The following is a 27,169-nucleotide window of genomic DNA, read 5'->3' as shown; positions in this document are numbered from 1 at the left end:
GCACCGTTTCGGAATATTATAATATAAAGTCTGCACGTCACAACCCTTGTCAAGCAAAATATGGCTGGTTATGTGTCTGCCATATGTCACTTTGAACATCAGTGGGTTGCTCAGTTACTTAAAGGGGTTCTCCGGGAATTTAGAAAATGAAAATACTTAAATATTACTTCATTATAAATATATTACCAAATACCTTTCATTAGTAATAATGGCTTATTTTGGAGAAATAAAATGTCCGCCATCCTATTAGTACACACAAAACCTGTCTGCACCATCTTCCTCTCTTACTTGTCAAGGATTATGATCCTGAATACAGTTTAATATGATCTTCAGATGAATCTCTGTGGGAATGGAGTTCATGAGGAGACATGAAGTACAGAGAGGATAGTGGGGGTGTAGATAATAAACAGCAGTCCTTGTATGCAGTCTCCATTACCACAGTCTGTCCTGTCCATCCTCTCTGTACTTCATGTCTCTTCATGAACTCTATTCCTACAGAGATTCAGCTGAAGATCATATTAAACTGTATTTTGAATCTATAATCCCTGACAAGTAGAGCAGAGAGGAGGATGAGGCAGCTCTTTACCTCAGTGTTGTAAAGTAACTCGACCTTCTGGGTGATTAGGACAGGTTTTTTGTGTGCTAATAGGACGGCGGCCATTTTATTTCTCCTAATTATTGCTCCCTAGACAATATAAACCATTATAACTAATGAAAGGTATTTATATTTATACTAAATTCATATTTAACTATTTTTATTTTCTTAATTGCCGGAGAACCCCTTTAAAAGGGTGTCTCCGACTTTTATACATACATTTATTTGACAAAAGTACATGGCATACTCATATAATATATCCCCAGCACCAGTCGGACCTCCTGAGAAAAGATATTGAGGGCCGCTGCCATCTGGATAACTCTCTTTGTGTACACACAGAGTTTTCATGGACAATTTATGTGCACTTAGATCTGCCCTTGGGGCCTGAAATAGTAAACAATGCCTTCACAGATTGTGTTCATTTCAAATAACTTTTTTTCTTTCATAAGCTGCAGAGTACCCCTTTAAATAGGTGGATTGATTTAGAAAACTAACGTGCCGACACCCCATTAGGGTATTCTGAGGGGCATCACTAGATCAGGACCCACAGCAATTGGCGGGTGCAAAGAATGTCTCTCGGTGGAGGACCTGGTCCCTACCTGCAGTCTGTTCATTTCATTGTGCACAGTGTAATGCTTAATTTCACCTGTGGGTGTGCTGTTGGGTAAATTAACACTTGCTGCCTAAGCAAATTACAGCTGATTTTCTAGGAATCCCAGCACTGGGACCACCATCAATCTTCTTATTTTTTGTGGGTTTATATACTAAAAAAGAGGTTGCAAAAATTTGACAACCCCTTTAAGTTTCCAGTTTGATAGGATCCTGAGGTATGACGTTTTCCTTTTTTGCACCCAAAGTAAAAAAAAAAATAAAATACAGATAATCTTGAAACTTGATGCTGTGAAACATTTGGCTATGGCCACAGGATTTTAGGTCTTTTACCACAGAGTGCCGTATATTCATGGCAGCGTTTTTCATTTGCTCCTGTATATGACAGAGGTGAATCCTCCTTCGAGTGCACTTCAAGAAAGATGGCAATTCAGCTTACAGAGTCTCTGAGAACCAATACAGTGATGTCCTATTCAGAACACACCAGGCACGATACATCTTAAAAGTTGTTGGTCAAACCAAAGTGGAAAATGTAGTTTATCAGAAGAGTCCACCAGTCCATCACCTCTAGGACTGGACGTGTTCTCCAATGTTCCAGGTCAGCTCTGGGGTTAATATTTAGTGTTTGTTAGCAGAAGAATTGCTGCGAGGAGAAGGCGCTCAGGCTGTCGATTCCTCCCCTGGATAGCATCGGCAGCAGCCCACGGAGGAGAACTCGATCTCGTGTTTGGTGGCCTCACCCTCCAGGAGAACATCAGCAGAGGCGTTCCACTCACTGATCATGTCTTCTACCCGGGTCACATAAAGGAGAGAGAGGAGGACTCCAAGGAACTAGTAGAAAGGTAAAGACTCAATGTAAGAATGCATGCATGCAATATAGTATGTATAAGGATATGACCACACAGTCAAGTTTCCTGATGAATTTTTTTTTTATTTACCCTGGTTTTGGCTTCCAAAACGGAAAAGCTGACCATGTGGCCATACCGTAAGGAAAAAGAAGGTTGCAAGGTATGGCAGCATGCACTACACATTTAAAGAGTAACTAAACCTTCGGTGGAAAGCTGATGGTGAAAAAGCGCTGCTGCTCAGAGCGCTCGGCCCCTTTGGCTTTTAAGGATCTGCTTGGCGTTTTGGACGTTTGGAGTAAGGATCCATGGAAAGTATATGGCAGGGATGCTCAACCTGTGGCCCTCCAGCTGTTGTAAAACTACAACTCCCACCATGCCCTGCTGCAGGCTGATAGCTGTAGACTGTCTGGGAATGCTAGGAGTTGTAGTTTTGCAACAGCTGGAGGGCCGCAGGTTGAGCATGCCTGGTATATGGGATACATATTCCAAACACTCAAAAACCTGAGCAGGTCCAATGGAAGCAGAAGTTGTAGAGCGCTCTGAGCAGCTCTTCTGCAACATCAGCTTTCCACCGAAGCTTTACCCTTTAAAAGCCAAAGGCTACATATATCCACATGGAATATAGGTTAAATGAAATTTTTTATTTTTTTTTAAAATAAATTGTTGTGGTACTTGCAGCTAAATCCATTACATGCAGATTTGGTCGTAAGAGTGCAAGCCTGAGACATAAAATGACATGCTGCAGATTTAACATCCACACAGCGTGCTTATTTCAGCGCAGATTTTTTTCCCCTGCGGTGTGTGGATAAGATTTAAAAAAAAAAAAACATTGTACTGTAATATGCTACAAATCTGCCACATGTGAACATAACCTAAAAGGGTAATGAAAAGATACTAATTGTCTAAGAAAGTTCTGCAACTGTTTGCATTTCTCACCTTTAACAAGATCTGTGCTTGCTGTTAGGCGAGTGGTAATATTATTGAATACATATTCAATTTGAAAGCCTACATGGACCCAATACTCACCGCAGAAAGTATTGTATTCAGTCCTCTAGGACAAATCTCTTCCTTTGCACTGATGGTTTGTAAATAAAATGGATACAACTGAAGCAAATCCTCTGCTCTGAGAGTATACAGTGAGACCAAATGGTTTCGCAAGTTGCGCCCACTCACAGCAGCCAATGGCCGCATGCCTTTGCTGCAAAATTGTGCGTCCATTGGCTGCTTTGGGTGGTGTGGCCTGCAGTGTGCGGTTAGCCGAACTGTTTGGTTTCATCCTAAGTGCTTGCAGCCCCTTAATGTATACAGGCATGTTCCCATTCAAAACATGGTCAGCCATTCATTTGATCAGCTGTTTTGGGCAGGAAAAAACAAAAACAAAAAACGCACCTACCTACTAACTCTCCTGTAGCCATACTGTAGGTCGTCCATAAACACTGTGCAGCACATAAGACGCACACAGCATGTAAGTCGTCCATAAACACTAATAGTGCAGCACATAAGACGCACACAGCATGTAAGTTGTCCATAAACACCAATAGTGCAGCACATAAGACGCACACAGCATGTAAGTCGTCCATAAACACTAATAGTGCAGCACATAAGACGCACACAGAATGTATAATATATATGCACTCACCTGTGGGAATAGAATACCAAATAATGCTCCAGCCATGATCGTATAATTATCCAGGAACCAAATGATGACGGCATTGGTGCAGCCTCTGACGTAGATAAACTGCTGAGCGGCCTGTCTCTGAACAGGGGAGAGACAACACAGTGTCAAAGGGAATACACAAGAGAGAGAAATTGAGAGGAGGATAAAGACGACAGATTGTCAGCGTGGACTAAACAGAGGAGCCGTTAGGGTGGTTTCACACACCGCAGTTTTAGAGGCTGTTTATTGAGCCAAAGCCAGAAATGATTTCAAAGGGAATGGGAGACATAAAGGAAGAACTTTTGCTTCTCCTTCCATTTTTGGCTAAAAAAAATGCATCAAAAGCTTTTCAAAAAATGCTTTGTATGAAACCATTCCAAGGATGCAGCCACACAGTTTTTGCATCTAAAAACACTGCAACCTTTTTTTTTTGCAACTTTTTGTTGGGCATTTTAGGCCCAATAGCATTTTATTTTTATTTTTATGCCTTGCATTTTTATATAGAAAAGTATGTACCCCCTGTACTGACACTTTCTCTGTAGAGCAGTATGGGAAAAATACTTTGGTCTAAAATAGGCCATGCAAAAATGCAATACACCTTGTCACTTGCATTGCATTTTTTCAAACAACAACAATTGTTGTCTATGGGACAAAACTGCCAGATCTTGGTTAAACATTTTTTCCCAGGCGTATTCTCATATGCGTCTCTACAAATAATAATATAAAAAAAAAAAAAAAAACTGAAAAAACCCAAATAAGGCTACTATCACACGTGTGGCTGGGTGTTCTGGCTGGAAAGTTTGGCAGATAATGGCGAAAATTAGCCAGACAAAAACGGCTGCCCAATTCTTGGCATATTTACCAGGTAGCAGCCGGATCTCTGCCGGACCACATTATAGTCTCTACCAGACCAGCCTTCTGGAATTTCATACCGCAGGTGTGAAACTAGCCTAAAACATGCGACCAAAAATGCCACTCAAAAATGCACAAATTTCATGGTGTTTTTTACAAGCCAAAAAAAATAAAATATGGAAGCACGCTAATAGATATACAAAGCCTACAATTTTACTGACACATCAATGGACCAGGGCCCTGTCATGATTATGGTGCCAGCAACAACGGAGCCCATGAGGTCCAGCAGTAGAGAATTCCAGCAAGTGACCCATAGTTGAATGGGTTGGGCACTTTTTTAGTGGGGGAGTGAGGGACATTTCTTCACAATTTTTCTATGATGGACCTATGGTACATCAGTCCAAAATATAGTAACCTAACCAAAAATTTTACCCTAATGTATAAGGACGCGACCACACTGTCAGGTTTCCCGATGCAGTTTTGAAAGTCAAAAATCAGCATAAAAGGAGAAAGCATGGAGCGCAGAGTCTCCATATTGTGTCCTCAGTCTGACTAATAATAATGAAGGTTGGTGTCACAAGCAAGCAAAGCACTAAAGAGTTAATAAAATCTGCCTTTCATCATCTAAAAATGAGCTTTAATCTGGTCAAAGTGGAAGATATATTTAGTATCAAAGCAAGAAGAGTCAATAGACAGACAGTAGGACACATGGGTCAGGCAATGTTCTCCATCACATACGTTCAGCGTCATGGTCTGGAATCCGCACATTGTGTTCAGCACTGCTGTCTGCAAGATAGAGGAAAGCATCGGTCACGGGTATGAAACTGGCTGCCATATGCAAGACTACTCGACTGGATGCCACAGTTTGATGCTTTTCTATGGAAACTGTAAGAACCACATCAGGAAACTACTTTGATCAAGTTTGTAAAGGTCCAGATGTAGTAGAGTTAACGCCTACACACTTGGCGAGTTATCACGTTACGTGAACTCTACCACATCCGTAACATCATTTCCTCTAAAAGTATCCAAATAAAAACTGCATTACCGGACACAGCCCATGGACAAGAGTGGTAAAAGTCATCTCCTACAATAAGGTCTTCCAATGTGACAGCCAAGGGGCTATCCTCAAGCCTCACAAATGGGTGAGAGGGAGGTCGTAAGCCCCTTCACTCTAATACGTCTGACTACCCAAACCGTGCACTACATGGCATAAGGATGAGCAAAGAACAAGCCCCAAACCAACCACCAACTGCATCCAAAGCACCCACTAAGGCCTCCCTCACGTGTCAGTGAATCACGGACGTGTGCTGTCTGCGTTCTCCACACACTGCACATGTAACCATTGACTAGAACAAGGGTAGGCAAACTACAACTCCCAGCATGCGTACTGCCTCTGCTCTTCTCAGAAAAGAATGGAGCATGGAATTGTAGCTTCCGCTGGAGTGCCGAAGGTGGCTGATCCCTGGACTAGAACGTGTGTATTCACACATCAGTAATTTCCCGCTGAGTGTGTGTCCGTAGCGGCACTGTGTAAGGACGCCGTGTTTTTGTCCGTGATTACGAATTCCTCTGTGAAAGAAATTAAAGCCCATCTGTCAGCAGATTTGTACCTATGACACCGGCTGACCTGTTACATGTGCGCTTGGCAGCTGAAGGCATCTGTGTTGGTCCCATGTTCATATGTGATCGCATTGCTGAGAACAATTATGTTTTAATATATTCAAATGAGCCTCTAGGAGCAACGGGGGCGTTACCGTTACACCTAGAGGCTCTGCTCTCTCTACAACTGCTGCCCCCTCTGCACTTTGATTGACAGGTCCAGGCAGTGAAAACGTGATCACACCTGGCCCTGACTTCTCCTAAATTTAAAGTGGAGAGGGTGCAGCAGTTGCAGAGAGAGCAGAGCCTCTAGGTGTAATGACAACGCCCCCGTTGCTCCTAGAGGCTCATTTGCATATAATAAAACATTTTTCTCAGCAATGCGGGCACATATGGACATGGGACCAACACAGATGTCTTCAGCTACCAGGTGTACATGTAACAGGTCAGACAGTGTCTTAGGTACAAAACTGCTGACAGATGGGCTTTACGTGATTAGTGAACATGAATTGCGCTAATTGCACTTAATTATTAGGCATTCTCCATTTTAAATCTTTATGCTTAAATGTCTGTTTGTCTGCTAGCAAGTCACAAAAATGTGACTTTTATAGACAGCAAGAAAGAGGAACCAAGCAATATTTTTACAGACAGACAGATACAAATCATGCGCTTTAGGCCGCATTCACATGACCTAAGTGTTTTGTGGTCCATGTCGGTTACAGTCATGTGAGTAAGCCCTCATTTGATGTATGTGCAATAACACCTCATGCAGAATATAGTCTATGGGTCTGTGAAAACCACGGACACAACATGGACGGCATCTGCGCTCTGTCAGTGATTTTCACGTACCATTCCTACCAGATGCTTTGGAAACTAATCTTCAGCCTGGCTGTGTCTGTGAAATAGGGATGACATGCAGAGGGTGAAAAACGGACACACTGTCCAAACACAGACCTCTTCACAGATGAGCCACAGATGCCATCACATGGACGTCTGAAAGAGGCCTAACTGAAGGAAGGGCGAACTCCACGCTATGTCCCACCACTTCTAAGCCCTACATCCAGGAAGGAACTCACTTTATCACTCCTCCTGCCCCTGTGACTATGGCCTGGTAGCGCCTGCGGGATGGCACATAGTGGTAGTTTCATAACTACCAGGCAATATTCAGGTCCATAATTCAAGAATAGATGCTCTGCAAAAACTGTATTTATACAGGATTCTCGTCTAAGTAAATGTACTGCTACGTACAGTACAGCAGTGGCACTCTCTCCATATTTCGGACATTTCATGATGGACTACTGGCACCAGGGGCCTTCTCTTGCACTCAATTTTGGATGGACATCAACTTTTAAAGACTAAGGCCGGAGGATAATGTTGCAGGACACATTAAATCATGTATTAGGCCTGGTGTAGCGCTCTAACTCTAGTGAGTTTTGACCCCTATGGCACCAATTGGCCCTTCTACAGTCATTACCCATTTTGTTCCTCAAGAACCCTTGAGATAACCCGTGATGAGGAACACAAGCCTGAAGCATTGCACACAGATGTAGTCATTCATACCTTGTTGGTGCTACAGCAAGAATAGGGAACTCCGCATGCAAAAGGGCCGGGGGCCGTGCAAGCGTGATACTCATTCTGCTCCCAGTCCATATACTCTGCTCCACCACAGCACTTGAACTGAAAACAAAATATGTCATGCCATTAAAAAAAAACGTCCTCTGTATACAGATTTATTTTTACTTCCCATTACATAGGAAAGTATGGCTGCTTTCTTCTCCACTTCTGTCCGCAGGTTGTTTGTTATATTGTAGCTCAGTCCCATTGACTTTAATGAAGCCGAGCTGTAATACCAGACACAACCTGTGAACAAATGTGGCGCTATTTCTGGAAGAAAACAACTCTGCCATTATGTAAATCCCTTCAATCTTTGGGGTAATGGGAACAGGTCAAGTAGATATTGCCCCCCCCACCCTCCAAAAAAAAAAAAAAAAAGGAAGAGGAGTACTTGACTATGCTTCTCCTTATGTGCCCAGTGGTGTCCTTAATTACCCCAGCAGATGCCTCATTTTGCAGAACATCCACGTGTGCAACTGAGCGGCTTAGAGTCAAGAAGGTGGAGACATTAAGATCTGAAGTCAAGCTTGCCATGCCTAAATCCTGCTCCTTCAGTCTTGATTGATGTTCCTGAGGACAGGGAACATCATCAGCAGTCCTCCCGAGATCTGGTATGTGCGCCCCAGTGCCCTATTTTTTGCACATGCGCAGTGAAGCAGGGTGTACTTGACCAACCTGAGGTCGGGAGTAGGACATAACACACGTGTAAGATCTCAGGATGGCTGATGATGATGCCTTCTGTCTTTAGGAATGTCCACCAAGACTGATGGGGTGGGATTTGGGCACGGCAAGTTTGCCTCCAGTTCTCATCATCTACACCTTCTTGACTCTAAACTTCACATTTGCCTACTAAACAATCAGTGATTAAAGTGGATTTTTGTGGAAAATGAAGATTACTCTTACCAGTAATTGGATTTTCCTGAACCCACGACACCACCACGAGAAAGAGAGAGGATCCCCCACAAAGACAAGAAACCTGAAGTACAAAAAGGCGGACACTCCACTCCAACTTCAGTATGTCTTTCCAAGGATTTGAGGAACTCTGTCCCGAATGGTTAGTATAAATATCTTATGTTTTTTTTTACTGCAACACCCATGAGTTATCAACCAAACACCAGAAAGAAAGGGAAGGGACAATAAGGGTGCTGCCGTGGGTTCAGGAAAATCCAATTACCGGTAAGAGTAATCTTAATTTTTTCCCTCACCCACGTCAGCACCACGAGATTGAATAACCAAGGAACTCCTATGGTGGCATAACGGCCGAAAAAACCTTAGAACCAAAGGATAAATCAAAAGGAGAATTTAACTGCAAATTATAGTGTTTGAAAAAGGTAGATGGAGAAGACCAAACCGCTGCCCCACAGATATCTTCAATAGAGACAGCAGCTTTCTCAGCCCAAGATGTAGAGAATTCCCTATTGGAATGAGCTTCTAAGGCCTTCTTGAGGCAATTTTCCTGAAGATGAATAAGCCAGGGATACTGCCGATGTAATCCATCTCGCCAAAGATTTCTTAGATGCTTGTTGACCCTTATTCTTCCCCTGAAGAAAAATAAACATTGAGGAAAATTTCCTCGAGTCTTTAGTTCTGGATAAGTAATGGACCAGACACCTCTTAACATCTAGACAATGAAAGGACTTCTCCTCCTCCGAGGTAGGATTTTTAAAGAATGTTGGGAGCATAATATCCTGAGACCTATGAAACTTGGAAGCTACTTTTGGGAGAAAAACAGGGTCAGGTCTAATAATTACTCCATCTTCCAATATACTGGTATAAGGAGGATTAATAGAAATCGACTGAAGCTAATTAATCCTACGTGCTAAGGTTAGAGCAACTTAAGAGACAACTTAAGTGACAACATTTTGATAGAAATTTCTTTAATAGGCTCAAATGGAGATTCAGTTAGGGCACTTAATACTAAACTTAAATCCCAGGGGGGCACAGTCAGGGATAAATTCAGGGAAGATCTACCAACTGATTTAAAAAAATAAAAATAAAAAAAATATTAAAAAATAAAATCGACCACCCAGGAATTCGCAGCAATATTCTCATCAAAATGTGCAGAGAGCACTGAGACATGAACTTTTAGGAGATAACCCTAACTGCAAACCTTTCTGAAGGAATTCCAAGATTTTTATAACTAGAGCAGGAGAGGGAAGACCCTTAAAATCTAAACCTGCAAAGACCAGGAATTTTCTCCAGACTCTAGCGTAAATGGAAACAGGAATCTTCTTTCTACTTTTTAGAAGAGTATTCATTAGCTCCGCAGAAAAACCTCTCCTTGCTAACAGAACCCCTTTAAATTCCAAGCAGTCAGATGGAGGCTCTCTATCTGAGGGTGGAAAACTGGGCCCTGAAAAAGAAGGTCGTGGGTTATTGGTAAAAGCCATGGGTATGTCACTGATATCTTCCTTAACCAGGTGAACCATGCTCTTTTGGGCCACAATGGGGCTATAAATATGATCCTTGCCTGATCTTTCCTTATCTTTTAAATCAACGGAAAGGGAGGGAAGGCATATGATATCGGAAAATTCCACTTGTGGAGGAAAGCATCCAGACCACAGGGGAATCCTTCCGGGGATAGAGAGAATTTTTTTTTTTTTTTTACTTTCCTGTTTTGCACTGTGGCAAAGAGATCTACAGTATGCAGGGGAAACCCCAACTGTCTACAATTTGCTTGAAAATTCTTGGACTCAGACTCCATTCTCCCTGAAAAATTAAATGGCGGCTTAAAAAAATTCTGACTGAACGTTTTCTGAACCCCTTATGTGAACTGCCGAGATAGACCTGCAATTCTGTTCGGCTATCTGAGAGATTTCGCTAAACATTAGCATTAAGCTTCTGCTTCCGGTACCTCCCCATTTCTTTATGTAAGAAACAACTGTTCTGTTGTCCGACATTACTCTCAAGTTCCTGTCTGATAATAACGATAGAATTTCTAACATTGCAAATTTGACTGCCATTAACTCCTTTATGTTTGAGAAAACTGACTTCAGACTGCCTTTCCATAACCCCTGAAATGATTGGTTCTGGACATGAGCGCCCCAACCCCAAGGGCTTGCATCCGTCGTTAAACATAGGAGATCTTTCATTTTCCAAGGCACTCCTTGAATCAGATGGTCTGTAGTCAACCACCATTTCAGGCCCTCTATAGTCTGATCTGAATTGACCAATTGTGTGTCTAAGGGTTGTTTTCCCTCCTTCCAGGCTGTCAGTATGTCCCATTGAAGATTTCTCAAATGAAATTGGGCCCATATAACTGCAGGAATGCAAGATGTCAGACTTCCAAGAATCGACATACCTTTTCTTAGTGAGATTCTCGGATTCTTGATTAGGATTTCTATCTTAGTTTTTAAGCTTAAGATCTTGTCCTCTAGTAAAAAAAAAAAACACCTCTGTTTTTTGAAATCCAGTATCAAGCCTAGAAACTGCTGAATCTGCACGGGATCCGGTTGTGACTTCTCCATGTTTAGAATCCATTCCAATTTCTTCAAGATTTGAGCCACTTCCTGTACCGCTTTTCTGCAGGTCTCCTAGCTTTCTGCTACTATTAAAAAGTCGTCTAGATAGGGAATGAAGAGTATGTATTTTTCTCAGATGTGGGCCACATCTCTGAAACCACCTTGGTAAATACTCTGGGAGCCATCGATAAACCGAAAGCAAGATCCTGAAACTGCAACTCGAAGAAACTTTTGATGATCCTGATGTATAGGGAGATGGAAAAAGCCATCTTTTAAATCTAGCCATAAAGCAACCTGGAAAGAGCAAATTTATTGCCGATTTTATCGTCTCCATTTTTTCACGAGCAAGAATTGATTTAGCTTTTTTAAATTTATTATTGTTATGAACCGTCTGGTTTTCTCACCAGATAGAGAGGAGAATAAAAACCTACTCCCTCTTGTCCCCCCCCGGGATCGTCACCAGTACATTTTTATTTATTAAATTCAGAACTTCTGGCAGATTTTGTTACCACGAATCTTGATAGCGGAAGGAAACGAAATTCCAGTTTTAATCCCTGCCCCAAGGTGTCTAAAACCCATGCACTTCTGGAGATCTATTTCCATGCAGGAAGAATTTTTTTTAACCTTCTCCCTACATAAAACCTGGCATCATTGTTGATCAGGTTTTTTCTTATCTCCAAAGGATTGATTGAAGAAGAAATCTTTCCCACCTTTCCTTTGGGATCTAAGTTTAAAGTCTTTATCTCTTCTATCTCCTTCTCTGTTACTTCTAAAGGTACGAAAGGACCGATTAAATTTACCCCTTCACAGGGCACAGCACAAAGTTTCTTTTTTTATTTTAAATCTCCACTCCAGTTTTTTAGCCATAAGGCTCTACGTGCTCAATTAGCCAGGGCCGAAGAACGAGCCTCTAACCATAATGGAATCTTCTGAGGCGTCCGCTAGATAGTCAGCAGCTTTTTTAATCGTTGGAAGCCCCGCCAAGATCTCTTCTCTGGGGCATTTGTGCTTAAATTTGGTCCTCTAGCTCTGACACACAAATAATTAATGAAACGAGCAGTACAGGTAGACGCAATAGAAGATCTGAATGATGAGGTGGAAGCTTCCCAGGCCCCCCCCTCAAAAAGCCACCCGCTTTTTTGTCTAAAGGGTCTTTTAGAGATCCCATATCTTCAAAAGGATAGCCACATCTATTTTAGTGGCTTTATTCCAAGAGGCAGAAATGTCCTCCGAAAAGGGATATTTTCTTTTTAGATTTTTTGAAATATAAAAACTCTTTTTAGGCCTTTTCCATTCTCCCTTAAAGGGAACCTGTCATCAACTTTATGCAGCCCATACTAACCGCAGTATAAAAGTAGGGGAGACAGGTGGGTTGATTTCAGCAGTCTGTTAAAAGTAAGTGGTTGCCAAGAACCAACATCACAATTATTTCAGACTGGGCCTAGAAAAGAGTCAAGGCCACCTGGGAAGAGTCATGGTTATTGATGAATTCCTGCTCTCCTGACCACCTATGACTGACAGTCTTCTACCTAGTTTTCTCCCTTTCTCTCTAGGAGAGAACTGCCAATCATCAGCAGATGGGGGAGAGCAGGAGATTATGAATAACCAGGACTCTTCTCAGGTAGACTTGACTCTTTTCAAGGCCTGGGCTGCAAGGATTATGATGCTGGTTCTCAGCAACCACTTACTATTAGCTCATGAGTGACACATCGCTGACATCAGCATTTCTGTCACTAATGTATGCTGCCCTCAGTGAGGTCAGCATAAAGTTGATGATAGGTTTTCTTTAAAAAAGGCCGCCACATTTTTTTGAACTTTGAAAGACCTATGATGCCTGGTTTCAAGCCCCCCAAACATTACATACTGTACTGATTTTGCCTCTTTTAAGTCTTTAATTCCCATCGTAGTTTTTACCGCCTTTAATAAACGATCCACATCTTCTACAGGAAAAAAAGGGGTTTTCCTATCTCTTTCTCGTCTTCCCCAGAAGAATACGATGAGGCTTCAGAACAAAGATTTTCCACGGATTGAAAATCTTCCTCCCCTTCCGAGTCTGAAGAAATTATATTATCCAACGCCTGGCTCCTTTTTTTAAATTTTTATTCTTTAGTTACAATAACCTTTCTTAGGGCCAAGGAAGAATCCACTTCAGATTTAACCGACTGAAGAGATTTATAAAAAGATGGAGATTCTTCTGCCAACGTTTTATCAATGCAGATCTGACATAGTTTTTTCTCATAGTCAGAAGACAGTGAACATCTGCAAATAGCACATTCCCTATTTCTTCTTTTAGTTAGTGCTTTTTTAGGTTTTCCCTGAAAATACATATACATAAATACCATCAGTACCGATTATGTACATTACATATGGCCAGAGGCCTCTCCCCCCCTCTTGTAGGTACCAGGGCCAGAGTGGATGCCGGATCATCAACCATGTCCTTTCTTTCCTCCTCCATAGTAGCTTGCCAGAAGAGTTTTAGCGCTCCTTATCCAGAACACCCTGGTTCTACAAGGAGACGCTACATGCAGTCTATTCCCATGAAAACCCGTCGGCAGCGTACTTCCGGGTATCGCGCCTCATATGCACCCGCGTGCGTTCCAAGCCTCAGCCTGGATTTCTCCTCTCCCACAGCGCTACTCAAGGCTGGAAGCAGGCGCTCCTCCTCCACGGACAAGATGACGATCCTCTCTGCCGGAAAGAGATGCTTCTAGTGCCGCTCCATTAGCACTGAAGCATCATGCCTCCAAACGCTGTTAAGCCCTCCCTGTCGCGTCTCTGCCGGACCTACCGTACACTACTCGTGCCGCGTGGCAGCAGACTGGGGGACCGCAGGTAAGAAAGAGGCACCCAAAGGGGGAGAAGCTATAGTACTACAGGCTTCCCCTCTAAAGACGGAAAACCATACTGAAGTTGGAAGGGAGTCTCCGCCTTTTTGTACTTCAGGTTTCCCCATCTTTGGGGGGGATCCTATCTCTAGTGGTGCTGTCGTGGGTGAGGGGAAAATAAAGCATTTGCAGAGGCAATTAAGAACACCACTGGGCACATGAGGAGAAGAATAGTCAGGTACTCCTAGTGGCTTGAGGATAATATCTAGGTTCCCTAGTTTGACACTAATGGGACCGGATTTGTAAATATTCACCTGTGTTTGCACAAAGTCCATTATATTTTTGAAGTCAAGATCATCGTAGTAATTCCGTATTCCCTTCCGAATGTTTTTATTCAGGAGATCCATGGTCTGGTATAAAGAGAGAGAGAGACACCATTATTGATCTGTGGCTTGGAGGAGGTGCCCCCTGATCTCTCCATACAGAACATGAGGCATTGCTGGAGACCAGGAGCAATGGCCAGAGGTAAGATGGTCACCTACACAGTCCTCACCTGATTTTTAAAGAGCAAGGCAACGATCCCTCCAGTCAACTCCAGAATTAGGCAGACCCCCAGGGTATACATGAACTGCAAAGATGAAACCGAAATACGAGGATGTAATATGGCCATCAAAACTAGTATATATATATATATATATATATATCATTTCCCGAATGACGGCGACACTCACCACTTTGAGCAGGCACAAGTTATCCCGGAGCGAGGCCAATACTCCAATGAAGGACACAACAAACATGAGCACTCCCAGGAGGATGAGGATGATGGCAGGAGCTAGGAAGGCGCCATGTAAAGTCTTGTATTTCTGCCTCTCGACTTCAGCGTAGATCCCAACTGCCAGGACAAGAGCGCCGAACAGCTAGGGAGGAAGAGAGAACCATATAATAAAAAACAGAAAATACAAAAATCACCAGTAAATGTACAGAAGACTATTGAATCGATCAGTTTAGTCAAGTGGTTAAAAAAATATTCCTGGGAAAACTGGGTGACCAATATGGCTAGCATTAAAGGGGCTGTCTGAGATTTTTTAACTGATGATGACCTATCCTCTGGGTCATCAGTATCTGATCCGTGGGTGTCCGACACCCGGGACCCCCGCCGATCAGCTGTTTGAGGAGGCAGCTGCGCTCTCAGTAGCACAGCGCCTTCTCTCACAGCGCCATACATTGTATAGTGGCTGTTCTTGGTATCGCAGCTTGGTCCCATTCACTTCAATGGGCTTGAGCTGTGACATCACGTGGCCCAGGGGAATTTGTAAAAAGGCTGTGGACATCCCCTTTAAAAAAAATAGTGGTGAGTAATAAGTGATCGAGGATCTGGGATCCCCACCAATCATGACAATTGGTTCCTTTGTCCCCTTTTTGAATGGAAGTGCAGTCAGGTATACGCACTACCACTTGACTGAGATAGCCTAGCACAGCGCTTCAGCAGTCTTATAGACGCTCAGGGGAGTGGGGGTTTCAGTGGTCCGACAACCATTGATCACACACATCTATCGTGTGGATAAGTGATCAGTGGTCATTCTAGGACCTCTCACCTCTCCTGTCATGTCTGTTCTAGTAACCACTTGCATTTCCCAGGTGTTAACAGTTCTGGAGCATCTATTCATATGACTACGTTGTGTCATTCCTTTATTATTCCTGCTAGAAGTTATGAATGAATTGCTCACAGTTTACAATGAGGATCCAGATGGGTGTTGACCGTTGGAGGGTGTGTCCCTGCACAATCAGACACTGGCAGCCCTGATTGGATAGTGTCCGACTGCGCAGGGACACACTCCCAACTGGTAACACTCATCTGGACCTTCATAGTAAACCACTGGTTTGTAACTCTCCTGGTCATGTGATCGACACACACAGGTTCACAGCGCGTTACAGTCTATTCACTTGTGTCATCACATGACCAGGACAGAGTTTTATTCACGGGCAGCAAACAATAAAAGATCCTATTGAGATCTTGAAAACGGTGAAAAAATAAATAAAAAATAAAAATACAGAAATTTTCATTACACAAAGAAAAAGAAATATTCCCTGAAATGGTTAAAGGGGTTGTCTAACTTCAGCGTTCAGAGAACGTTAATACAAGGCACTTACTAATGTATTGTGATTGTCCATGTTGCCTCCTTTCGCTGGCTGGATTTATTTTTCCGTCACATTAAACACTGCTCGTTTCCAGGGGCTACTAACACCGTTCCAGCGCAGATACGAGGTGGCCGGGATGGGAGCTGCTGCGCATGCGTGCCCACGGTCTCGGCCACCAGAGAGACCGACCCTTTTTCCTATAGTGTGCAAGCACGACCACCACTGCTGGATTGCAAGGTGGTCATAATCCCTGGATACGAGCAGTGTATAATGTGATGGAAAAATGATTCCAGCCAGCAAAGGAGACAATATGGAGAATCACAATACATTAGTAAGCGCCTTGTATTCACTTTCTCTACATGACAAATGCCACTTACTGAAGGGTAGAGGACCCCTTTAACAACCTTGTAAGTAGAATGCAAGACCGTACAAGATACACGTAAAGACGGGGAGCTCTCAGATGTTTCCAGGCCAGTTCCTTATTCTCTAGGACCCACACACAGCACACAGTTTACCTAACGCTGTATGTGAAAGAATGTCACCTACACCCCCACAAGCCTGGACCTGACCTGAAAAAAATCCCCCCTCTCCTAATTATATGGGAATCTTCTCCTTTCATCTTTAGGCATTATCACAAGAGAGACGCTTTGAAATCCAGGGGTGGGGTGAGACCACAGAAAGATAAGCGACATGTAAAGTAAAATCTGCACTTGTGGTAATCATTTTGGCACATCTCGCCAGGCGCTGGCACACAGTAGGCATTTCAGGTGTAACTTGCGCCATAAAGCCGGCCTAATTAATCTTAAATCTGTCAGGCCCCTCCCTGCCTGCTTCTTACAAAAGTGGCGAGTGCGGAGTAAGGGTACATGCACACAGCAGTGCAGTCTACGTGGATTTTCGTGCAGTTTTTTTCGTTTCCACACTGAAATCCACACAGTTAGGGCTCATGCACACGACCATATGCATTTTGGGGTCTGCAAAAAACACAGATGACGTCCGAGTGTATTCCGTGTTTTTTGCGGATCGGAACAGCTGGCCCTTAATAGAACAGTCCTATCCTTAGGACATGTTCTATTTTTTTGCACATGTAGTAACTTCCGTTTTTTTTGACGGACCCATTAAAATGAATGGTTCCGAATACGGTTCGCAAAAAAAAAAAAAAATGGAACGGACACGAAAAGAAAATAAGTTTGTGTGCATGAGTCTTTACTTAATTTTTTCTGCAGATTTCGCCCCGGATCTCTCTCTCTTTGCAAAGAAACACACAAACAACGGACATACAGTTGATTTCAAAATCTGCATCACAAAGTCAGTTTCCGCGTGAAAGATTTCCACACCGTGTGCATGAGAATTTGAAAATGTAATCCACTTATCTGGTACTGTATTGGGGCTCATGCACAGAACCGCATTTTTTGCCGATCAGATGCGGACCCATTCGCTTCAATGGGGCCGCAATAGATGAAGTCAGCACAACGTGTCCTGTCCGCTTCCGTATGTCCGTACTGTTGCAAAAAAATTGAATATGTCCTATTCTTGTCCGTATTATGGACAAGGATAGGACAGTTCTATAGAGAGCTGGACATTCCGTTCCGCAAAATGCGGTGCGCAGACGTCGGTATCAGTGTTTAGCAAATCCGCAATGTGCAAACTTCAAAATCGGCCACAACTGTGTGCATGAGCCCTTAGGGTCCATTAACACATCCCTAGTGTATTGCGGATCCGCAATACACCCGGCCGGCACCCCCATAGAATTGCCTAGTCTTGTCCGCAATTGCGGACAAGAATAGAACATGTTCTATTTTTTTTCGGGAGCCGCGGACAGGAAGATCGGGGCCGCGCTCCGGAAATGCAGATGTGGACAGCACACTGTGTGCTGTCCACATCTCTTCCGGCCCCATAGAGAATGAATGGGTCGGGATTTGTTGCGGAATGAATCCGGACCCATTCTACGGACGTGTGAATGGAACCTTATGGTGAGGATCCTAAAAATTCGGAAAGTGTTGCTTCTTTTCTACACCAGAAAACTGATGTAGAACACACAGAAAACCTGCAGTGTAATACAGTGCCAGCTAAGGCTACTTTCACATTAGCGTTTTTTGCGGATCCATCGTGGATCTGCAAAAACACTTCCGTTACCATAATACAACCGCATGCATCTGTCATGAACGGATCCGGTTGTATTACGTCTTATATAGCCATGACGGATCTGTCATGAACACCATTAAAAGTCAATGGGGGACGGATCAGTTTTCTATTGTGTCAGAGAAAACGGATCCGTCCTGACACACAATGTAAGTCATTGGGGTCTGACACAATAGAAAACGGATCCGCCCCCCATTGACCACATCACCGACATTAAAACCCTGCTTGCAGCGTTATTCTGCCCACGATGGGAGCGCAACCGAACGGAATGCATTTTGATGCATTCCGTTTCGTTCAGTTTTGTCCCCAATGACAATGAATGGGGACAAAACGGAAGCGTTTTCTTCCGCTATTGAGATCCTATGACCGATCTCAATGGCAGAATTGAAAACGCTAATGTGAAAGTAGCCTAGGTAAATAATTTAGGATGGGTTCACATCACGTTTTATGCCTCCGTTTGACGTACACGTTAGAAAAAAAAAAAAAAAAAAAAAAGGATACAAAAACGCAGCCGCACAGTCCAATAAAAAAAAAATTGAACTCTGAACTCTGTGGTGGCGGATGCCACTGTATGGTATCAGTCTGAGGCATCCGTTTAACGTATACGTTTTTTGTATACATTAATCGGACAGGAAAAACGAGATGTGAACCCACCTTTATTAGGTAGATCATTTTCTAAATTTTGCAGAGATTGACCTGCAGTGTTCATTTTGAAATCCTCTGCATGTCAATTTTTTGTGTGGATTTTGTAAAGGGCGAGATCTGGGACAAATCTGTGATAAAACCCACAAATAACAAACAAGGATGTGATGGGGAGACACAGCAAAAGCTGCACAAAAATCCACATGCCGCGTGCACTAAGTTTTTCAGTTTTTACGTTTTTTTTTGTAGCTCTTTTGCCGTGTTTTTTCAGGTGCTGTATGTTTCCTGTGTCTAAAAGGAAAGTAACTCCTGTGTGTCCTGACCACTTTCCAGTAGGTGTGCCATTAAGGTATAAGGCCATCGCTGATAACACGGCACTCCTTGCTGTAACAGGAACTGATAAGGGGGGGGGGGGGAAGGGGGGTCACTGGAAAATATAGCAGTGAACTGGGTTACCTTGGGGTTGTATTACACTGACAGAGGAGCCTCAAGGCGGATTTACACTGCCCGATAATCAGGCAGATTATCGGGAACGACCGTTCTTGTGAACGCTCGTTCCCGACAATCTGTCTGTCTAAGGCCTATTGCACACGACCGTATGGCTTTTTCAGTGTTTTGCGATCCGTTTTTCACGGATCCGTTGTTCCGTTTTTTGTTTCCGTTGTGTTTCCGTTTCTGTTCCGTTTTTCCGTTCCGTTTTTCCGTATGGCAAATACAGTATACAGTAATTTCATAGCAAAAATTAGGCTGGGCATAACATTTTTAATAGATGGATCCGCAAAAAACGGAACGGATACGGAAGACATACGGATGCACTTCCGTATGCATTCCGTTTTTTTGCGGACCCATAGACTTTAATGGAGCCACGGAACGTGATTTGCGGCCAAATATAGGACATGTTCTATGTTAAAACGGAACGGAAAAACGGAAACGGAATGCATACGGAACACATTCCGTTTTTTTTGCGGACCCATTGAAATCAATGGTTCCGTATACGGACCGCAAAAAACGGCCAGTAAACGGGAAAAAAAAAACGGCCGTGTGAAAGAGGCCTAAATGTGCCGCCGATCACTCAATGAATGAGCAAATTGCTCGTTCATCGGGTGATCCCGTCGTTCATGCAGGCACCTAAATCATCATTTCTGGACTGCAGATCGTGCCGTCTAAACGGTGATCTCCTGCCCAGAAACAATGCAGCTGTATGAGGACGAGCGATCGCAAAAGCGATTCCTTGTTCTCATACTGTGGAGGTGATCGCTGCATGTAAACGCAGAGGTCTCCTCCACCGAACGAGCAGAAGACTGACAGGAAGGAACGCTTCCTTCCCGACAATCGGCTGTTACGTCGTGCAGTGTAAACCTGCCTTTATGATTGTCGGGAAGGAAGCGTGCGCCTGTCGGTGAAGGGGACCACTGCTATTACATGCAGTGATCTCCTCCACAGTATGGGGAGGAGAGATCGCTAATGCCATAGCTTGTCCCCATACAGAATCATTATTTGCCAGCATTAGACAGTACAATCTACTGCTGGCAAAAGATGATTTTTGTGACTGCATAAAAGGAGCGTTTGCTCGTTCATTGGGTAATCGTGGCACTTTTACATAGGCAGATCATCTCTAAAGAGCGCCAACCTTCACAGACCTTAGATAGCGGTCAACTATTCCTCCGTGCACATGCAAGCTTGGCTGGGCATGCACATCTTCTCAATAGGGAGAGGCGAATAAGCCACTGCTAGACACCTTTGGCGGCAGCTTATCTCCCATGAATACAAAGGACAGGGTGTGCTGAGAAGGCAAATAAAACTTAAAGGGGTATTCCAGGATTGTGATACTGATGGGTTATCCTCAGGATAGTATTCCCCCTAAAATGTGCATTTCCGTTGTAGCTTTAGCGCTGGAACTACACAGCTTCATCCATGGTGTTGTGGATGGAGCAGGTAAGCTCTGGTTACCAGTGCTGTCTACAATGGATGCAGGGATGTAGTAGTCCCAGTGCCTACTTCTGGCACCAAAGCTACTTTGAAATAGTTGATCATGGGGTGTTGGACGGTGGACCTCTGCCGATTTGCTATAGATGGTCAGGAGGATATCAATATCAAAATCCTTGATGAGCCATTTGGCCCACCTGCACACGTTGCGGATTACGCGTGTATTCTCATGCAGAAAAAACGCAGCGTAATACAGCACCAGCAAAGAGTAGGACATTAGACAAATCTCATCTACACTTTGCTTTTTTGTTCCGTGCAAAAATTGACCGCAGTGTGGATTTAGGAATCTACAGCATATCAACTGTTTGTGCGATTTTTAGTGCGGATTTCACCCTTTTCAATGGAAGAATGAGACCTGCAGAAAATCTGCATCAAATCCGCACAAAAAAAAAAAAAAAAAACGCATAAAAACTGTATAAATAGTACAGATTTATGTGCTTTTTTTTGTGCGGATTTCATGTGGATTTTCTGCAAGTAGCCTATAAAAGGTGGCTGCACACAGTGCGGATTGCACACGGTTTTCGTGGATTTCTTGCAGAGAAACCATAGGGTAAGGGCTCATGCCCATGGCCGTTGCCCGATCATGTCCGTATTGCGGCCTGCAAACAGCAGGTCCGCAATATAAAGGCACCGGCTGTTTCTGCACCGCACAATGGGTCCGCAATCCAGAAGGTGCGGTGCGGAAGGGAGGCAGGAACCCCAAGGAAAAACTGCGGAGTGCTTCCATGGGTTTTCTTCCATGACTACTTTTTTTGTGGTGCGGACAGTCTGATGCGGATCGCGGCCCCCATTCAAATGAATAGGTCCTGCCTCTGCATACAGCGGCCCTACGGTTGATGCCCGATGATTGCGGGCCGCCATTTGTGGTCCGCAGCACGGGCCCGGCCGGCACACCGGCATAAGCCCTACTACAGTACCAGCAAAGTGAGATTAGGCTAGCTTCACATCTGCGTATTTCATTTCGGCAGGCTGTTCCATCAGAGAATGAACCAGATCCGCCATTGCTGAATGCAAACAGAATGTCCGCCGGCCCCATTAATGTATAATGGGGTCCAGCAGACGTCAGCATCCAGCTGGCAAGCTGAGAACCCGCCTGACACAAAACTACTGCATGCTGCACTTTGTGTCCGGACGATCCTCCGCTTGCCTGCCGGAACAGAGGTGAAGGTAGCCTTAGGCCTCATGCACACGGCCGTTGTTTTGTTCCGCATTCGAGCCGCAAGTTTTTGCAGCTCGGGTGCGGACCCATTCCCTTCAATGGGGCCGCAAAAGATGCGGACAGCACTCCGTGTGCTGTCCGCGTCCCTTGCTCTGTTCCGTAGCCCCGCAAAAAAAATAAAAAAAAATAGAACATGTCCTATTCTTGTCCGTTTTGCGGACAAGAATAGGCATTTCTACAATGGGCCACCCGTTCCGTTCCACAAATTGCGGAAGGCACTTTACGGCTTCCGTTTTTTGCGGATCCGCGGTTTGCGGACCGCAAAAAACGGAACGGTCGTGTGCATGAGTCCTTAGACAAATCTCATGTATGCTGCTTTTTTTCCTTAGGTGCAGAAATTTACCTGTTGTGCCGATTTTAAAATTCCCACCATGTCAATTGTTTGTGCGATTCCGCTCCTTCTGTAGAGTGGTTTCCCCATAGAGGTCGATGGGGTTGTTTATTGTAGTTTTGGTGCGTTTTTTGTTGTTGATTTTGTTGCATATTTTATGTTATGTTGAAGTCTATGGTGAAAACCACTCTAATAACAATTGAATTGCTGTGAATTTACACAAGTCCTTTCCTGCACAAAGAATACTGGGCAAATTGATCTCTGAAGCCAAATTGTAAATGCAGCCAATCAGTTCAGAATCAGTACAAGATATATAATACATAGGCCTCATATATATGGCCAAATAGCATCAGTAGACCTTGGCTGAAACTCCGGCCCTGGCAAATTTGCTAATTTTACGTCTGGAAAAAAGCCACCGAAAAACTACTGCAGCCAGGGGCTGGCGTCGATTTTCCAGCAGGCAGAAGATGATCAAAGATGCAAGGCACGCGCCCCTTTATAAATTAGGAGCATCTCCCAGCAGCAGAACCAGTGTAAAAAGACCACGTAAAAATGATGGTCTTAATAAATAACCTACATGAAGTTTTACAAGACCGCCACACCCTTCCGCTGGTCGTGTCTGGTATTGCAGGTCATCCCCATTTACCGTATGTCAATGGAACACAGGAATCAGGTTTTCTCCATTAATATAAAATAATGAAGTTCAGATTCAGTCTAGTCATGTAAGATGAACACACCTTGAGCGAGCAGGAACCGCCTAGTGATCGGATCCCCTCTAACTGGTCCGGCTAGTTTCATTGCTTTTTGTGGTGTGCGTTTTCTCTTTATTCAATAAGCAAATATGTAACCAACTAAATCCTGATCATACAGCCTGCAACTATGTGACATCACCCTACAGTCAATGCAACGACATGCTACAGATGGACCTATCTGCAAAACAAGGACTTACAAAACTCTATTGACTCCCAGCAGCTTCCATAGGTCACAGTTCTAGTGTATTACACATTGTAAGATCCTAATCCCACAAGTCAAAACAGAAAGGCAACTTACCCAGAATATAGTACAGTATACAATGAGGGTAAATTTCAGGCACAGGTACGGGAACCTGGAGCAGTACCGAACCTCTCCAGTAGCCATGACTCCCGGACAGGACACTGCAGGAAAGTAGGACCCAGGACTCTTGGTAGCACTATGGGGAGGCTGTAGCCCAGGTAAAGGGGGTGCCTCCTATGTTCCTTGCAGAACAGGTAATTGAGACTTCCTTTGTAGCTCAGGTAGTGAGGGGAAGCACCTTGAAGTCCAGGTAGTTTAGAAGAAGCTCCTTGAAGCCCAGGTAGTTTAGAAGAAGCTCAGGTTGTTTAGAAGAAGCTCCTTGAAGCCCATGTAGTTTAGAAGAAGCTCCTTGAAGCCCATGTAGTTTAGAAGAAGCTCAGGTTGTTTAGAAGAAGCTCCTTGAAGCCCATGTAGTTTAGAAGAAGCTCAGGTTGTTTAGAAGAAGCTCCTTGAAGCCCATGTAGTTTAGAAGAAGCTCAGGTTGTTTAGAAGAAGCTCCTTGAAGCCCATGTAGTTTAGAAGAAGCTCAGGTTGTTTAGAAGAAGCTCCTTGAAGCCCATGTAGTTTAGAAGAAGCTCAGGTTGTTTAGAAGAAGCTCCTTGAAGCCCATGTAGTTTAGAAGAAGCTAATTGAAGCCCAGGTAGTTTAGAAGAAGCTCAGGTAGTTTAGAAGCTCCTTGAAGCCCAGGTAGTTTAGAATAAGCTCCTTGAAGCTCAGGTGGTTTAGAAGAAGCTCATTGAAGCTCAGGTGGTGTCGAAGAAACTCCTTGAAGCATAGGTAGTGTAGGAGAAACTCCTAGAAGTCCAGGTAAATTAGGAGAAACTCCTTGAAGCCGAAGTAGAGCAAGAAATCTTCTTGCAGAAGGTAGCTGCCTATGCCTCATCAGCTGTCAGCAGGCGCAGGTAAAGTGTGGTACAAGATGAATGTGAACAGGGATAGTACAAATTGCTGTCGGGGTGTGAATGGTTGACTAGCGATAGGAGGGGTCAGGCTGTGTGTTCAGCTGCACACTGGCCTCGGCTGGGTGTGATAGGAGGGTGCGATGTGATGATGGGCGGCTGTGCAGGGTGACTTGCAGCTGTAGTGTCGGTCACACCAGGAAACACCCAGGACTGTGGAGCCGGCAGGAGTCCTCTGCACTCGTCCTCTGTCTGCGCCGCTTCGTCTCTGTCAGAAGTTGGCCTCTTGCAACCAGCAAAAATAGGTCCCCTGGCCGCTCATCGCGATGGGTGGCCTTCCTTTGGCAAGCTGCGGGGCTTCCCTCAGCGGTGGGCAGGAGCTGGTAAACGATTGGCCGTGCCAGCTTGTTGCTGTGCCTCCTCCCAAGGTGTGTCACAGTATGACCACAGCCTCAGCTGACTGCGAGCTGATCCCTGACAGATCCTGGTCCACCCATCACTGCTCCAGGCCCCACATGTTATCAGCAAATCCCCAAGTGATAGAAATGGAAAATGAAAGTTATCATTTGTTAGTGAGAGTATATATATTATTGTAAAAGCACAAAAAAAAAGATTTTTCCTGCAATAAATATAGTCCCGGCCAACGCAGAGATTTATTCTTCGCTGACGTGTGCTATCCGCATTTCTTCGCTGACGTGTGCTATCCGCATTTCTCCGCTGACGTGTGCTATCCGCATTTCTTCGCTGACGTGTGCTATCCGCATTTCTCCGCTGACGTGTGCTATCCGCATTTCTTCGCTGACGTGTGCTATCCGCACTTTCCGGACAACACACGTACCCATTGATTTAAATGTGTCTGTTCAAATGTCAGTCAGTAAAAAAAAATCACGGAGACGCACACTGCTTTGATCCGTGATGCGGACCAAGCACGCCCATAGAAGTCTGTGGGTCAGTGAAAATCACGGACACGCCACGGATAGGAGATTCTTTGGAAATAAATTTTCAGCTGAGCGACATCATTGATCTACGGATGACACACGGATGGTAAAAACGGACACACGGATCCTTCACGGATAAAACACGTACGCTTTTTTTCACGGACGTGTCACTGACACAGAAATGTGGAAGAGGTCCGAGTCGGCCATTGTGTTAATCGCCTGTGCAGTGGGGGTCAGGGCCTAGGGATGAGCGAATCACCTTTAAATAAAACATCCGAAGTCGATTTGCATTAAAACTTCATTTCAATAAATTAGGAAGCGACAGTATTAGAATGTATTGTCTCTGATGAGCCGAAGTTCGGTTGCAACCGGTATCTTGGAACCGAACCCGAGTTCGGGAAATGGTTTCTTACAGTAGTTATTACGCGAAGACTTCAGCTCATCAGAGCCAATACATTCTAATACTGTACGGAGCGCTCGCTCTGTACAGTATTGAAACGAAGTTTTATGCGAATCGACTTCGGATGTTTTATCCGAAGTCAAGTCGCTCATCCCTAGGTGCACCCCATACCTGTGCAAATAGTGGTCCGTAAGGCACGGGCACCGGCTGCGTGCCCACCATTTGCGGATGCGATTCACTTGAATGGGTCCGCGATCCACAAGATTTGGTCCGCACCACAAAAAAATAGAACATGTTCTATTATTTTTTTTTTTTCTGTTGCAGTGTGCAGACACGGACCGAAATCCCATGTAAAAGCTTTGTGGTAGTTCTGGGCCCCGTATCTTGCGGATTGCAGACCCATTCAAGTGAATGGCTCCTATCCGTGATATTGCGGACCCGCTGTTTACAGGCCGCAGTACAGGCACGAGCCGCACACGTTCGTGTGAATGGACCCTAAGGCAGGAGCCGTAAATCCCTCTAGGTAAACGTCAGTGGCCCTAGACTTTAATGAGCTGTGTTTTTCCAGGATATGGCAATATTTTTCCCCTGAGGCTTCCGCGGACCTTGATCCAAGCCTGTTTTTCCTGTTTACTCGTAGTTCAGTCATTACTTTTTATGAATCAGAGGTTCCCTGAGACTTTTTGTGCAGTCAGTATCACGTAGATTTACAATGGCATCCGTCTGGTTATGGGTTAAGGCCTCGTTCACACGAGCGCGACGGATTGCCTCCGGATGCGTTCAGTAAAAACTCGCACCATTTTGCAAGCAAGTTCAGTCAGTTTTGTCTGCGATTGCGTTCGGTTTTTTCCACCCAAGTGCAATGCGGTTTTGATGCGTTTTTTTTTTACGCACGTGATAAAAAACTGAAGGTTTACAAACAACATCTAGCAATCATCAGTGAAAAACGCATTGCATCCGCACTTGCTTCCGGATGCAATGCGTTTTTCACTGAAGCCCCATTCACTTCTATGGGGCCAGGGCTGCGTGAAAAACGCTGAATATAGAAGATGCTGCGTTTTCCACGCAACGCAGAACTGATGCGTGGAAAAAAAAACGCTCATGTACACAGACCCATTGAAATGAATGGGTCAGGATTCAGTGCGGGTGCTATGCGTTCACGTCACGCATCGCACCTGCGCGGAAAACTCGCTCTTGTGAAAGGGGCCTAAAGGGGTTATCCGGTTATTTTTTTAATCTCATCTTGCCCACAGTGGCGAGTCTTACAAGAACTGCATTGCAATAAATCTTTTCACCTTACCAGGCGAGCGCTGCGCTCCCCGATCTAATTATATTGTGGGCAATGCTGGTATCACGTGCC

General features: G+C 44.2%; 1 protein-coding gene across 1 annotated transcript; it reads right to left on the bottom strand.

Annotated features, from left to right (window-relative positions):
• Positions 1–673: 673 nt before the first annotated feature.
• On the bottom strand, positions 674–24,004 carry TSPAN15 (tetraspanin 15). Its single transcript, XM_040442843.1, has 8 exons — positions 23,570–24,004; positions 14,792–14,977; positions 14,614–14,688; positions 14,375–14,470; positions 7,721–7,837; positions 5,300–5,347; positions 3,692–3,808; positions 674–2,035 (listed from the first exon to the last, which is right to left on the bottom strand). The coding sequence occupies exons 1-8, from the start codon at positions 23,654–23,656 to the stop codon at positions 1,865–1,867; spliced, it is 897 nt and encodes a 298-aa protein (XP_040298777.1). The 5' UTR covers positions 23,657–24,004; the 3' UTR covers positions 674–1,864.
• Between the last annotated feature and the right edge of the window lie 3,165 nt (positions 24,005–27,169).

The sequence above is a fragment of the Bufo bufo genome, chromosome 8 (assembly GCF_905171765.1).
Source record: "Bufo bufo chromosome 8, aBufBuf1.1, whole genome shotgun sequence".
NCBI classification, from domain to species: Eukaryota; Metazoa; Chordata; class Amphibia; order Anura; family Bufonidae; genus Bufo; species Bufo bufo.
Note: the sequence above shows the minus strand (reverse complement) of the source record. Positions and strands in the feature narration are given on the sequence as shown.